The following is a 12,408-nucleotide window of genomic DNA, read 5'->3' as shown; positions in this document are numbered from 1 at the left end:
AGTTAATTATTGTCATAATTGTCTTGCCTCCCACCAACTACTGTATTATTGTATATTTATTCTGATGTTGTATCAATGCACAATCATTAAAAAATATATATTTCACCGTCCAAATACTGTCTGTCTCATTGTATAAACCTTTGGACATTTGTTTACTTAAAAAGTTCCATTGACGAACATTACAAAATATTATTAAAAGGCACCTATTATGCTTTTTCCACTTTTCTGACCTATAAATGTAGATAGAATGTTGTATTCTCGTGTTAAACGATGCCGGGTACTCCGGTTTCCTCCCACATTCCAAAAACATGCTAGGTTAATTAGCGACTCCAAATTGTCCATAGGTATGAATGTGAGTGTGAATGGTTGTTTGTCTATATGTGCCCTGTGATTGGCTGGCCACCAGTCCAGGGTGTACCCCGCCTCTCGCCATGAAGACAGCTGGGATAGGCTCCAGCACCCCCTGCAACGCTTGTGAGGATAAGTGGTAGAAAATGAATGAATGAATTTTAGAGCCCTCTAGACATGAAGTAACACCCCTATAGTGAACTTTATACTCATATTACCCAATATAGTAGACATAATAAGAGAAAATAAGATGTTTTTACGCTGCATGGCAGACGAGTGATTAGCACGAGGGACTCACAACTAGGAGACCAGAGTTTGATTCCACAATCGGCCATCTCTGTGTGGAGTTTGCATGTTCTCCCCGTGCATGCATGGGTTTTCTCCGGGTACTCCGGTTTCCTCCCACATTCCAAAAACATGCTAGGTTAATTAGCCACTCCAAATTGTCCATAGGTATGAATGTGAGTGTGAATGGTTGTTTGACTGTATGTGCCCTGTGATTGGCTGGCCACCGCCTCTCGGTGGAAGACAGCTGGGATAAGCGGTAGAAAATGAATGAAGATGTTTCAAAAAAAAAAACAGTTGCATGATGTCATAAAATGGTACAATCTGATTGGTCAATAGATATTTGCATGAATTATGGTAATTATGTAGAGGTTTAAAAGTGTCACACACAAACTGAAGGTAACATTGATGCACTTACTAACCGGGTAATATTTCCTAATGTGTAAATATTTTCTTCTGTTACTTTTTGTCATTGTTGTTATTGTTGTTATTGTTGTTATCGTTGTGTATTTCCAGGAATCCGTAACGATGGAACCAGAACCGACCGCCAACAAGACCGATATTTATAATTATATTCATCCCTGCTATGTATTAGATAATACGACTTATGTATTTGCAAGTAATCCTTCAATTGTATGCGTTTCTTTGTATGTTTTTCTCGGCTTATTATCCGTTTGCACAATATGTGGAAACCTTCTGGTAATAATGGCCGTCATTTACTTCAGACAGCTCCACAGCCCCACTAACTACCTCATTCTGTCTTTAGCCGTGGCCGATCTGCTGGTGGGGGTTCTGGTTTATCCCTTCAGTATGGCGTTCACCGTGTTCTCCTGTTGGTATCATGAAGGCCTCTTTTGTAAAATACGAGCTAGTTTCGACGTCACGCTGAGCACGGCTTCCATTTTAAACTTATGCTGCATTTCCATCGACAGGTACTATGCCGTGTGTCGGCCTCTGACTTATAGAAGTATAATAAATTACCGTGTTATCGGCGTCATGGTGTTTGTAAGCTGGGGTGTTTCTGCGCTAATAGGAATCGGTATCACCGTTGCAGGATTTAATCAAGGAAAATGCGAAGAAAGCTGCTTAATGGATGCGTTGATATCTACCGCCCTGGGGTCCATATTTGCTTTTGTTATCCCAATCATTATCATGCTTAGTATCTACTTAAGAATATTTCTTGTTGCGCAAAAACAAGTCCGGCTCATCCAGACCACAACATGTCAGAGTACAAAGTCAGGAACTGTCAGTAAAATGGAAAGAAAAGCTACCAAAACTTTAGCTATAGTCATGGGTGTTTTTATTTTATGTTGGATACCCTACTTCGTTTATATCATTTTTCAACCTTTAACATTCGGTGCGACTCCGATTGCTGTGGTCGAAACGCTAAACTGGCTCACACTTTTTAATTCCATGCTTAATCCCTTTATTTATGCTTTCTTTTACAGCTGGTTCAGGACAGCTTTTAGACTGATTATCACTGGAAAGATATTTTATGGGGATTTTAACAACACAAAATTGTGTTGATTTTGTGCTTTAAATGTTAATAATTAATTCTGTTTAAGATGCTGTCATTGTTATTACTTCCTGGTTAAATGTACATATACATATATATATATATATATATATATATATATATATATATATATATATATATATATATATATATATATATATATATATATATATATATATATATATATATATATATATGCTGGAGTCTATCACAACTGATTCTTTAATGACTTTATTTGAAGAATATTGTCATCTCAAGGTCGTTTCCTTCCTCGTCTCCTCTGGGAGAGCGCTGCCTTTCCTGTAATAAGTACTGAGAATATGATCTTATTATTAAAAGACAACCTGATTGACTTCATTAGTTGGTATTACATGTAAAAACATGTACAGTTTCATATTTCGCCTTTTTAATACAATGTCTGCTGCTATTATTTCTTATTTGTCAATGTTTATGTCTGAATTATAATAAATTGAACAGAAGGAAACATAACTGTGTTGTGCATTAATGTTTATGAAACATTTATTATGGTAATGGTATTGGTTTTATTTCATTTGAACGTGCATCAGATTACAATTGAATGCATCCCATAATCAGTTCCCAGTTCCACATGTCCGAAAGGAGTAGGAAGAAGCAAAGCTTATTAAATCCTACCCCTCCATCTGGTACTTTTACAATCAGTAACTGTTACATTTGTTCACTTCCTGCTTTCCTAATATAATTTTTTTTATAAATTTTTATTTTTTTAGTTTTATTTTATTTTTTTATTTTTTGTGATTATTATTTTTTTTATATGAGCATCCAATGCCATAATGGGTACCATAGTAAGTGTCAATATAGTGATATATATAGCACATCATGACTGGTTCAAGTCTCTTCATCCTGTAAATATCGATATCATAATAAAAATATCATAATTTCTGAAGAACAGACACTTGCTTTCAGTAGTTCTGCAGACGGCGGCTTGGTGGGCAAGCTGTTGGGGTGCCCCAACCTATGCCCCTACTGCCACTGGTGAACCGGGCCAACCAAATTGACCCTAAGAGCACAACAATGACTCATCCAAGAGGTCACGAAAGAACCCACAACAACATCCAAAGAACTGGAGGCCTCACTTATCTCAGTTTAGGTCAGGGTTCATGACCACAATTCCTCCGCAGCGTTGGAAGGGACTCATTGAAAGTTACTTTGGTACGTGACAAAAAAAAAAAAAAAAAAAAAATTAAACTATATTAGGAAAGCAGGAAGTGAACAAATGTAACAGTTACTGATTGTAAAAGTACCAGATGGAGGGGTAGGATTTAATAAGCTTTGCTTCTTCCTACTCCTTTTGGACATGTGGAACTGGGAACTGATTATGTGATGCATTCAATTGTAATCTGATGCATGTTCAAATGAAATAAAACCATTACCGTTACCATAATAAATTAAGAGTGTGGTCCATTAATTTAGTTTGTCGAGTTGAATATACAGAATTTTGTTCGATACCTTCTAGTCTTAATGACTCATATTGTAAACAACAATTATTTTGTAATGCCCCATTTCCATAAACATCCACATATTGAGTATTTATTTAGTGATGTTGACTGACTAATGGCTGGATATCCATCATAAATTCTTTAAATAAATTGACAGTACATGTATCATGTCACTTTAAGTACCATGCAACAACATGAAGTGTAGATAATTTAAAGGGGTCAGCAACCCACGGCTCTCAGGCTCTTTGTTGTGGAACGCCCTGTGTAGGTTCCTACCTGACAGCTCGTCTATGTTCCCTTCTTGGGCTTTAGTTTCTGTTCGGACGCCCTTATTTTGCATTCACTTCCTGTTTTCCTCCCCGTGTTGCTATTATCACCCACACCTGTTCCTAATTTCTGTTGTCTATTTAGTTCAGGTGTGTGCTTCTCCCCTTTGTGGGATCATTATCCTTTGTTGGTCTGCACGTCTCAGTTGTTGTTTCCTGTTGCTGCAATTATTATTCAAAACTAACACTTTACATGTACATGCCTGCTCTATGCATTCTGGGGTCGCACACCCGAAAGCCACATCATAACACCATTTTTTTTTTGGTTGGATGAATTTGGTTGGGATGTTACGGGTCTTCAGCCAACGGGGTAAACTAACCATGAATATGAAAAGGAACATTGGAGTTTTTAATTCTGCATGGACAGATGTCTGGCTCATGGGGGGAAATTGGCTCTTTTACATAGTAAAGGTTGCCGACCCCTGGTGTAGGCTAATGTCAAAGGAGGAAGTGGTGTGTTTGATGAAGCTCGGACACAGGATGTGCAACTTAATATTATTTAAGTAATGTCAATCTTTCATTCATTCATTTTCTATCGCGTGTCCTCGCGGGGGTTGCTGGAGCCTATCCCAGCTGTCTTCGGGCGAGAGGCGGGGTACACCCTGGACTGGTGGCCAGCCAATCACAGGGCACATATAGACAAACAACCATTCACACTCACATTCATACCTATGGACAATTTGGAGTGGCTAATTAACCTAGCATGCTTTTGGTAAAAACATCTTATTTTGTCTTATTATGTCTACTATATTGGGTAATATAAGTATAAAGTTCACTATAGGGATGTTACTTCATGTCTAAAGGGCACTAAAATTCATTAATTCATTTTCTACTGCTTATCCTCGGGGGGGCTGGAGCCTATCCCAGCTGTCTTCGGGCGAGAGGCGGGGTACACCCTGGACTGGTGGCCAGCCAATCACAGGGCACATATAGACAAACAGTCACATTCATTCCCCAACTTGTCCATAGGTATGAATGTGAGTGTGAATGGTTGTTTGTCTATATGTGCCCTGTGATTGGCTGGCCACCAGTCCAGGGTGTACCCCGCCTCTCGGCCGAAGACAGCTGGGTTAGGCTCCTAAGCGGTAGAAAATGAATGAAGATGCTTCAAAAAAAACAGTTGCATGATGTCATAAAATGGTACAATCTGATTGGTCAATATATATTTGCATGAATTATGGTAATTATGTAGAGGTTTAAAAGTGTCACACACAAACTGAAGGTAACATTGATGCACTTACTAACCGGGTAATGTTTCCTAATGTGTAAATATTTTCTTCTGTTACTTTTTGTCATTGTTGTTATTGTTGTTATCGTTGTGTATTTCCAGGAATCCGTAACGATGGAGCCAGAACCGACCGTCAACAAGACCGATATTTATAATTATATTCATCCCTGCTATGTATTAGATAATACGACTTATGTATTTGCAAGTAATCCTTCAATTGTATGCGTTTCTTTGTATGTTTTTCTCGGCTTATTATCCGTTTGCACAATATGTGGAAACCTTCTGGTAATAATGGCCGTCATTTACTTCAGACAGCTCCACAGCCCCACTAACTACCTCATTCTGTCTTTAGCCGTGGCCGATCTGCTGGTGGGGGTTCTGGTTTTTCCTTTCAGTATGGCGTTCACCGTGTTCTCCTGTTGGTATCACGAAGGCCTCTTTTGTAAAATACGAGCTAGTTTCGACGTCACGCTGAGTACGGCTTCCATTTTAAACTTATGCTGCATTTCCATCGACAGGTACTATGCCGTGTGTCGGCCTCTGACTTATAGAAGTATAATAAATTACCGTGTTATCGGCGTCATGGTCTTTGTAAGCTGGGGTGTTTCTGCGCTAATAGGAATCGGTATCACCGTTGCAGGATTTAATCAAGGAAAATGCGAAGAAAGTTGCTTAATGGATGCGTTGATATCTACCACCCTGGCATGTATATTCTCCTTTTACATCCCAGTCATTATCATGCTTAGTATCTACTTAACAATATTTCTTGTTGCGCAAAAACAAGTCCGGCTCATCCAGACCACAACATGTCAGAGTACAAAGTCAGGAACTGTCAGTAAAATGGAAAGAAAAGCTACCAAAACTTTAGCTATAGTCATGGGTGTTTTTATTTTATGTTGGACGCCCTACTTCGTTTGTATCATTTTTCAACCGTTAACATTTAACGTAACGCCGGTTGCTGTGATCGAAACACTAAACTGGCTAACGCTTTCTAATTCCATGCTTAATCCCTTTATTTATGCTTTCTTTTACAGCTGGTTCAGGACAGCTTTTAGACTGATTATCACCGGAAAGATATTTTATGGGGATTTTACCAACACAAAATTATTTTGATGTTTTGCCTTATAAACTAAATTTGAATGCTATTTATGTACTGTAATATTTTTTAGAGTATTTGTGCACATTTGAAACATAATGGGGTCTTTCTGTGTTTGGCAACTGTACTAGTATACATGGAAATGTAATTTACTTTTAGTCTTTAAATTTGTTTTTAATGTTTGTTGTTGTTTTTATATCAGACTGCTGTGCCCCGCCCTGCGTTTTCTTGTGTTTTAACTGTGTATTAACAAATTAATGTTGTATTTTAATGTATCTTGTACTCTGTTTACTTGCTTTTATTCAGCTCCATTCTTCTGTAAAGTGTCTGAGTATTTTGAAAAGCGCTATACCAATAAAATGTACTATTAATATTATTATTATTAGTTTGTAATTCATTGCCAGCCATTGTTGCTTACTGAGAACTCTAGAAATGTAATTATATTATCAATTTATTGAATTCTATGTTTATATTTTGTTACTGTATTACATGCCATATATAAAGCCTCTCAAATGCTACATTTTTATACCCACCCTGTCCTGTTTTTTTTAAATAATTTTAATAATTATACTATTTTTGAAATAATGACCTTGCAGTGCAAAAGGAACCAAGAGTCCAGCGTAAATACAGAGTAAAAATAGTACAAAGGATGCAGAATAACAACATGATGGGAGGTGTGGCAGGGGGTGGGGGTCATCACTGGCTGTAGCACAAAGAGAGAGAGGGGGGGGCACATTGAGGGGGATGTGAGAAGAGAAAAACAGTTTTTGAACAGGTTTGACCACAGTAAATAAACTCAACAATGTATAATTAGGCTGCACGGTGACCGAGTGGTTAGCGCGCAGGTCTCACAGCTCGGAGACCCGGGTTCAATTCCACCCTCGGCCATCTCTGTGTGGAGTTTGCATGTTCTTCCCGTGCATGCGTGGGTTTTCTCCGGGTACTCCGGTTTCCTCCCACATTCCAAAAACATGCTAGGTTAATTAGCGACTCCAAATTGTCCATAGGTATGAATGTGAGTGTGAATGGTTGTTTGTCTATATGTGCCCTGTGATTGGCTGGCCACCAGTCCAGGGTGTACCCCGCCTCTCGCCTGAAGACAGCTGGGATAGGCTCCAGCACCCTCGCGATCCTTATGAGGATAAGTGGTAGAAAATGAATGAATGAATTTTAGAGCCCTCTAGACATGAAGTAACACCCCTATAGTGAACTTTATACTCATATTACCCAATATAGTCGACATAATAAGAGAAAATAAGCAGTTTTTACGCTGCATGGTGTACGAGTGATTAGCGTGAGGGCCTCACAGCTAGGAGACCCGAGTTAAAAATAAAATAAAATAAAATAAAATAAAATAAAATAAAATAAAATAAAATAAAATAAAATAAAATGAGTGTCAATGGTTGTTTGTCTATATGTGCCCTGAGATTGGCTGGCCACCAGTCCAGAATGTACCCCGACTCTTGCTGGAAGATAACTAGGATAGGCTCCAGTATCCCTACGACCCTCGTGAGGAAAAAGTGGTAGAAAAATAAAATAAAATAAAATAGAATAAAATAAGAGCTGGGATAGGCTCCAGCACCCCTGCGACCCTTGTGAGGATAAGCGGTAGAAAATGAATGAATGAATAATTAATCCATGTGATTTCAGTCCTGATCGGAGCATCCCTAGTTATCAAAAATTATTCTAATTTATTTCCATCCTCCGCTGTCAGCTTACATTAGACGTAATTGTTTTGGGTTTTTTTGAATATGCTAATTATGCCTTATAAATATCATCTGAAGGCTTGGGAGCACACACACCCCCGGAGGCGCTTGTAGGTAAGAGAACTTACTAAATACCATAAATGATAATATGTTGCTAATATTGCGGTTCATTATTGCAGGCATCGTGGAAAATGCAACAGGATTCCACCATCAATGGAACTAATGCATTTATTGCCTCACATCCTTGCTATGAATCTAATAATACATCTTTGATATTTACAAGCACCCCTTCTTTAATATGTATCTCTGTTTATTGCGTCCTTGGTTTGTTGTCCGTCGCTACAATTTGCGGGAATCTTCTCGTGATTATTTCTGTGGTTTACTTCAAACAACTTCACACTCCGACTAATTATCTTATTTTATCTTTATCTGTAGCGGATCTGCTCGTGGGCGTTTTAGTTTTTCCTTCCAGCATGGCTTTTACTGTCACATCCTGTTTGTATCGTGAGGATTTAGCTTGCAAAATACGAGACAGCTTCGATATCGTGCTTTGTACAACATCGATTTTAAATTTATGTTGCATTTCCATCGATAGATATTATGCAGTGTGTCAGCCTTTAATGTATAAATCGAAAATAAACCATCAAGTCGCTTTAATGATGATTGGCGTGTGCTGGGGGATTTCTGCACTGATAGCAATCGGAATAATATTCGGAGGATTTAGTCAAGGAACTTGTAACGGAGGAACGTGTTCTGTGGATATAGTTTTGGCTCACACAATGGGACCGGTTTTTGGGTTTTACCTCCCCGCGGTGATTATGAGCTGCATCTACTTGAAGATTTTCTTTGTGGCTCAAAGACAAGTGAACAGCATCCAGAGTATGAAATGTTTCACAAAAATGGAACGAAAAGCCACCAAAACTCTAGCGATTGTTATGGGAGTCTTCCTGATATGCATGACGCCGTATTTTTTTTCCGTCGTCTTTCAGCCGTTGTTCCGCAGACCTCCATCCGTCGCCGTGATCGAAACGTTAAACTGGTTGACTTTATCCAATTCGATGCTGAATCCGTTCATTTATGCTTTCTTTTACAACTGGTTCCGCTCTGCTTTCAAAACGATTATAACTGGGAGAATATTTCAAGGGGATTTTACCAATATGGGTTTATTTGGATGAAATGACTGAATATGTGTAAGCTTTATCATACAAATTATTATGGTAATGTAATAGTTTTATTTCATTTGAACATGCATCAGATTACAATTGAATGCATCACATAATCAGTTCCCAGTTCCACATGTCCGAAAGGAGTAGGAAGAAGCAAAGCTTATTAAATCCTACCCCTCCATCTGGTACTTTTACAATCAGTAACTGTTACATTTGTTCACTTCCTGCTTTCCTAATATAATTTTTTTATTTAAATTTTTTTTTTATGAATTTTAATTTTTTTTAGTTTTATTTTATTTTTTTATTTTTTGTCATGTACCGAAGTAGGAGGTGATATGAGCATCCAATGACATAACGGGTACCATAGTAAGTGTCAATATAGTGATATATATAGCACATCATGACTGGTTCAAGACTCTTCATCTTTGTATTTAGCAAACATCAACTATTACATTTGTTCACTTCCTGCTTTCCTAATATAATTTTTTGATAAAAAAAATTTTTTGAATGAATTTTTATTTTTTTAGTTTTATTTTATTTTTTATTTTTTGTCATGTACAGAACTAGGAGGTGATATGAGCATCCAATGACATAATGGGTACCATAGTAAGTGTCAATATAGTGATATATATAGCACATCATGACTGGTTCAAGACTCTTCATCCTTGTATTTAGCAAACATCAACTGTTACATTTGTTCACTTCCTGCTTTCCTAATATAATCTTTTAATTAATATTTTTTTTTATGAATTGGGTTTTCTCCGGGTACTCCGGTTTCCTCCCACATTCCAAAAACATGCTAGGTTAATTAGCCACTCCAAATTGTCCATAGGTATGAATGTAAGTGTGAATGGTTGTTTGTCTATATGTGCCCTGTGATTGGCTGGCCACCAGTCCAGGGTGTACCCCGCCTCCCGAAGTCAGCTCCAGCATACCCCAGCACCCAAATGAGGATAAGCGTCATAGCCTCCATTTTGTCCTCATTTCACTCTCTTGCTAGTTTCACCTGGTCTCGTGTCAGCCAATCATCTTCTTATCTGTCATATGTTTCAACAGAGAGTATCGCCTGTGTAATTAACATGAGTGTATGTAGTTTTCTGGTTCTGTCATTCCTGTCATTCTCAGCATTGTGGCCTCACCCGTGTCATTTCAGTTACTATGTACTTGCTTCTGTTATTGTCACATGTGACTTGATATCAGAGTATGTGAGATACTACATCTCATTAGGTTGTTTTTATTCCTTTATATGAGTCCACAAGTCAACTTATATAAAGTAGAGAACCAATTCCACATGGCTTGGGAGGGATTCCGGATATACATTTGCAGTCTGAGGAGGGTGCACTGTCACAACCGTGTACGGTGGAGATGCTGCTAACCTCGAAGCTACGATATGTTGTGGACCAGTGGAAGGGTCCTCAATTCCACCAACACATGCCCGGTGCCAAGGGACTCCACGGTGACCTACCCTAGCCTGGGATCCGCCTCCCCGCTTATGCCCCCTCAACCCAAGATCTCCTCTGGACATGTCCGAACCATCTCAGTCTGGCCTCTCTGACTTCATCTCCAAGGCCTCTAAACATGTAATGTCCCTCTGATGTACTCGTCCCTGATCCTATCCATCATGGTCACTCCCAATGAGAACCTCCGCATCCTCATTTCTGCTACCTCCAGTTCTGCTTCCTGTCTTTTCCTCAGTGGCGTTGTCTCTAGACCGAACCACTAACAAATGATCATGTAAAATCAGTGTAGAGCAGGGGTGGGCAAACTGTGGCCCCGTGGAAAATATGTCAGAAGCCATCGGTGGCTAGCAGAAAATAACAACACACGCTCACTACAATGTAACCAACAGTACCTGAGCATACAAATAAACACGTACAATTCCTATGACAAAATTACACCCATACTTTCCCTCCGCAAGGCATGCTAGGTAGCATTTTGTTGTGTTTGTCGTAACTCTGCTTGATTGTAAACTATATTGAGGAGGTAGTCGGGGGAAGCAAACAAGAAGGGACGATAACATACTCTTGATATCTGACATTTTATCATTCATATTATTGTTGCCGCGATGCTACCCAGCATGCCTTGCAACGGGAATCGTAAACAAACACCTAAAGTTGCATGTTATGTTTAGCGCAGAGTTGTTGTTTATGCCGCATTTGGTACTAGTAGTTGATTTATGTGATGCGGTAACTTGCTGTGGATGTGTTGTGTTTTCGTTTTGTTGCACCGTGAGAATGTGAATTTGACCACTTACATAAAATACAAAAAATAAAAATAATCTGTACATTTGAAGTTCCTATTTACTTTACAATGTGAGTTTTTTTAATGCATGCATGCATGGGTTGAATTTGCATACAACTTGCATCTGATAGGCTTGTTTTGATTATGCAAATGAGCTACAGGGTTATAAATATTGCTAAAAAGTTGCATAGCGTACAGAATATGGGAACGCCTCAATTTTAATACACAGGTAAGAGATGAGTAAGAGAGTGTGTTGGATTCTATTTTAACTGAATTGTCACGGCTGTTGATATTTAAAAAAAAAGATTAAAGATTAAACACCTTTTTAATCAGGCTTTTAACTAATATTTTAAAACTTTTCGTTTGTTTTTATCTTTTAAGTCCTATTTTATGCTCTTGGTCTTCAGCTTTTAACTCCAGTGTTATGTTTTTATCTTTTTTAGTCCTATTTTATGCTCTTAGTCTTCAGCTTTTAACGCCAGTGTTTTGTTTGTATCTTTTTAGTCCTATTTTTTTTTGCTCTTAGTCTTCAGCCTTTAACTCCAGTGTTTTGTTTTTATCTTTTTAGTCCTATTTTTTTTTGCTCTTAGTCTTCAGCTTTTAACTCCAGTGTTTTGTTTTTATCTTTTTAGTCCTATTTTATGCTCTTAGTCTACAGCTTTTAACTCCAGTGTTTTGTTTTTATCTTTTTAGTCCTATTTTTTTGCACTTAGTCTTCAGCTTTTAACTCCAGTCTTATGTTTTTATCTTTTTAGTGCTATTTTTTTTTTTTTGCTCTTAGTCTTCAGCTTTTAACTCCAGTGTTTTGTTTTTATCTTTTTAGTCCTATTTTTTTTCTTTTTTTTTGCTCTTGGTCTTCAGCTTTTAACTCCAGTGTTTTGTTTTTATCTTTTTAGTCCTATTTTTTTGCTCTTAGTCTTCAGCTTTTAACTGCAGTGTTATGTTTTTATCTTTTTAGTCCTATTTTATGCTCTTAGTCTTCAGCTTTTAACTCCAGTGTTTTGTTGTTATCTTTTTAGTC

The 12,408-nt window shown here is 37.9% G+C and overlaps 3 protein-coding genes across 3 annotated transcripts in view; 2 read left to right on the top strand and 1 right to left on the bottom strand.

Annotated features, from left to right (window-relative positions):
- LOC131129148 (adhesion G protein-coupled receptor F5-like) overlaps window positions 1–3,974 on the bottom strand; it is a 57,800-nt gene extending 53,826 nt beyond the window's left edge. The window contains exon 1 of the mRNA XM_058072362.1: window positions 3,901–3,974. Coding sequence (XP_057928345.1) covers window positions 3,901–3,964 — 64 coding nt within the window. The 5' untranslated portion in view covers window positions 3,965–3,974. The remainder of the gene's footprint in view (window positions 1–3,900) is intronic.
- Window positions 3,975–5,292: 1,318 nt separating this feature from the next.
- On the top strand, window positions 5,293–6,291 carry LOC131098837 (trace amine-associated receptor 1-like). The gene is made up of 2 exons (XM_058045994.1): window positions 5,293–5,620; window positions 5,693–6,291. Exons 1-2 carry the CDS (start codon window positions 5,293–5,295, stop codon window positions 6,289–6,291), a joined length of 927 nt encoding a protein of 308 aa, XP_057901977.1.
- A 1,880-nt stretch (window positions 6,292–8,171) lies between these two features.
- Window positions 8,172–9,155, top strand: LOC131098821 (trace amine-associated receptor 1-like). The gene is made up of 2 exons (XM_058045993.1): window positions 8,172–8,499; window positions 8,572–9,155. The coding sequence occupies exons 1-2, from the start codon at window positions 8,172–8,174 to the stop codon at window positions 9,153–9,155; spliced, it is 912 nt and encodes a 303-aa protein (XP_057901976.1).
- The last annotated feature ends 3,253 nt before the right edge of the window (window positions 9,156–12,408 follow it).

Source organism: Doryrhamphus excisus, chromosome 1 (assembly GCF_030265055.1).
Source record: "Doryrhamphus excisus isolate RoL2022-K1 chromosome 1, RoL_Dexc_1.0, whole genome shotgun sequence".
Classification (NCBI taxonomy): Eukaryota; Metazoa; Chordata; class Actinopteri; order Syngnathiformes; family Syngnathidae; genus Doryrhamphus; species Doryrhamphus excisus.
This window is presented reverse-complemented; position numbering and strand designations above follow the sequence as displayed.

Coding starts and splice junctions, on each gene's coding strand:
- LOC131098837 (XM_058045994.1), top strand. CDS start 5,293: ATGGAGCCAGAACCGACCGTCAACAAGACCGATATTTATAATTATATT. Junction 5,621..5,692: donor GTATCACGAAGGCCTCTTTT/GTAAAATACGAG, acceptor GCATTTCCATCG/ACAGGTACTATGCCGTGTGT.
- LOC131098821 (XM_058045993.1), top strand. CDS start 8,172: ATGCAACAGGATTCCACCATCAATGGAACTAATGCATTTATTGCCTCA. Junction 8,500..8,571: donor GTATCGTGAGGATTTAGCTT/GCAAAATACGAG, acceptor GCATTTCCATCG/ATAGATATTATGCAGTGTGT.